At 35.4% G+C, this 2500-nt stretch overlaps 1 protein-coding gene across 1 annotated transcript in view; it reads right to left on the reverse strand.

Annotated features, from left to right (window-relative positions):
* The window catches only part of LOC122250083 (uncharacterized), a 137763-nt gene that overhangs the window by 8042 nt on the left and 127221 nt on the right, over positions 1 to 2500 (reverse strand). Inside the window, exons 18-20 of the mRNA XM_086538061.1 lie at positions 1518 to 1787; positions 364 to 540; positions 1 to 201 (exon numbers count right to left, since the gene is read on the reverse strand). The exon at positions 1 to 201 is cut by the window's left edge and continues 64 nt beyond it. Coding sequence (XP_086394187.1) covers positions 1 to 201; positions 364 to 540; positions 1518 to 1787 — 648 coding nt within the window. The remainder of the gene's footprint in view (positions 202 to 363; positions 541 to 1517; positions 1788 to 2500) is intronic.

Consider the following 2500-nt stretch of genomic DNA (forward strand, 5'->3'; position numbering starts at 1 on the left):
TTCTCGTTCCTTCTTCTCTGCTGCAATCTTGGCTTTGAAAGCTGAGGAGGAACTCGCAGCCATTTCACTCGCCTCACTTTTGACTTCTGGGTTGTCGGTGGCGGTGACGGTCGTTTGCGTTTCACTGAGCATTTTCCGGATCGATTCTGCTTTCTGCTCCCTTTGTGCGCGCTCCTCTTCTGTCGGCTCCTTCTCATCATCCTTTGAAGGGTCAATTTATCATTACAATGAGGTCAAAGAATACAAAAGACAAACATGAAAACAAAAAAAATTAAGCACTAGTTTTTTGATACTATCATACAAGAAATTCATCAAGTTACAAAGTACAAAATTCGGAAATCTCAATCAGCTACTAGATCTCACCTCATCCGGCATATATCTCTCCGGAATGTAAATCTTATCTGGAGCACCAAGTATAGAGTCAATGGTAGTCTCATTAAATCGGAGATCCCTTGTGCTAAGGGTTGACTTAACGACATCAGGATGGTTTCGCGGACGCAAGGCCCTGACCATATCGCAGTCATCACGTGATCTAGCACCCTGTTAAAAGGAAAAGGATGAGTGGGTATGCTCTATGTCAACTAATTTCTCTATAGGTCAGTAGGGCAATGCTGGTGAAATAATTACAGAAATGTTAACAGACAAGAACTCATAATTAATTTCCTGAGCACTTAGTTTGTAGTTTCATTTTCAAAACTTAATCTGGATAATGCAAGTAAAATAGAATAGAATCTTATTAAAAAAGAATATTCTGTAATGAACCATAATCATTCTAATATCACATAGAACAAATGAAACTACTGCTTTGACATATACAAAACATAAGAAAAGAGAACATTAATGGTAAAAACTAAATATTTTTCTTAACTAATCAAAAAGGAAGATAACCAATATATAATTAACCTGCATTTCAAGTTTAAAACATTTATTCCTCATGCAGGTATCAGACAGGCAACGAACTGGGACTTTGTATCAATAAGAAAAAAGTGCATAGTAAATTTTAAAAAATAAAAGCTCTGAACAGCTAAAGAAAGAAAAAAAAAAGAAAAAAAAAATCATTCTAACTAGTACAGCCTTAGATTCTGCTCCGTAGATGCAATTCTATCAAAACACTTTACCGAATATTTAGTTTTGTCACTACCCCTTCACATCAATATTGTATCCACAGCCTCTGCTAGGTATGTGTTTTTGTATTTGTATATTGGTGATTATCTGAATTAGAGTTGCATTTACGTGACCACTTCTTTCTATCAAAATGTCTAAATGAATATAAATAGTCCAGTAGATCTAGTGCAAGAACTGTATGGCTGATTTGGGATACAACTTATTCATACTCACAAAAGCCTGTCACTCTGGTATGCAAACTATGGATCCACTACCCATATTTCACTATCAAATTCCTATGTATACCTTGTACAGCACACATATTTTCCACTCTCATTCCCCCTGTATAGAAAGTATCAACTCTGCTATGTCATATATCATAAACTCCATAAAGTATAAATGCCATACTGTACCTCTTCAAGGCCTGTATCTCTTGTCTCTAGCATAAGAGGCCGACTACTAGAGATCGTGAAGTGCCTTCGCTTCTCTTTAGGCACAGATCGCCTGTGTTTCTCGGCCTCAGAGGCCATTTCCTTTATAATCTCCTGTGCAGCGGCACTTTTGAAAACAGGGGAGGGGGGGTCCGACTTGGAGGGGGAAGCTGGGGGGGTTTGCTCAGCTTCCCGAGAAAAGCCAAAAAGTTGCTCATGTGCGCTCAATGGGCGACCTTTGAGGTTCTCATTCTACAGGAGCCAAAGAAAAAAAAAAGAAGCCATGCATTACCAGTTGCATTACAGGTACTGTACTGCACAACAGGAATAATCTCGACAAATGTGAAAACAAAACTATCTATTAAAGAAAAGGAAAATTCTCAAGCCCAACAATGATAGTAATACAACAATAATAACACAAACATGAATTTCAAATTACAGATAATCCAAACATTCAATTTATAATATGAAGTAGGCAAGAAACTGAATAAAGTTGCATAAAGTTAAAAAAAAAAAAAAAAAAAAAAAAAAAAAAAAAAAAAAAAAAAAAAAAAAATTAACCTGCATGCTGTATAACAAGATGCAAAAATGTATACTGTGAAATAATCATGCACAATTTTTCTTAATGAAAAGAAATCAAGACGTCTCTTCTTCAAGATTAAAAAGCAAATTTTCTAAGCCAATTAAGTCTCCAGCTTCACATTTTAATATGGATGCCATTTGACCAAACAATTTTATTTTTCTCTCAGTTCCATCCACTTATTCACAAAATAAAAGTGGAAAATAATTCTGCTGCGGATGGCTCATTTACAGTATTACTATCTGAGGCTTTGAAAATATATAAAAGAAATTAACTAAAAAAAACATATCTCTTCATACTTCTTTAGCATCTACAGAATAAAATGGGTTACAGGCAAGGAAGCCCTACCTAAATTACCTGAGTACATAAATATGCTCACTGATTA

This window comes from Penaeus japonicus, unplaced genomic scaffold, assembly GCF_977035675.1.
Source record: "Penaeus japonicus unplaced genomic scaffold, GWHDUDI00000001_assembly GWHDUDI00000006, whole genome shotgun sequence".
Classification (NCBI taxonomy): domain Eukaryota; kingdom Metazoa; phylum Arthropoda; class Malacostraca; order Decapoda; family Penaeidae; genus Penaeus; species Penaeus japonicus.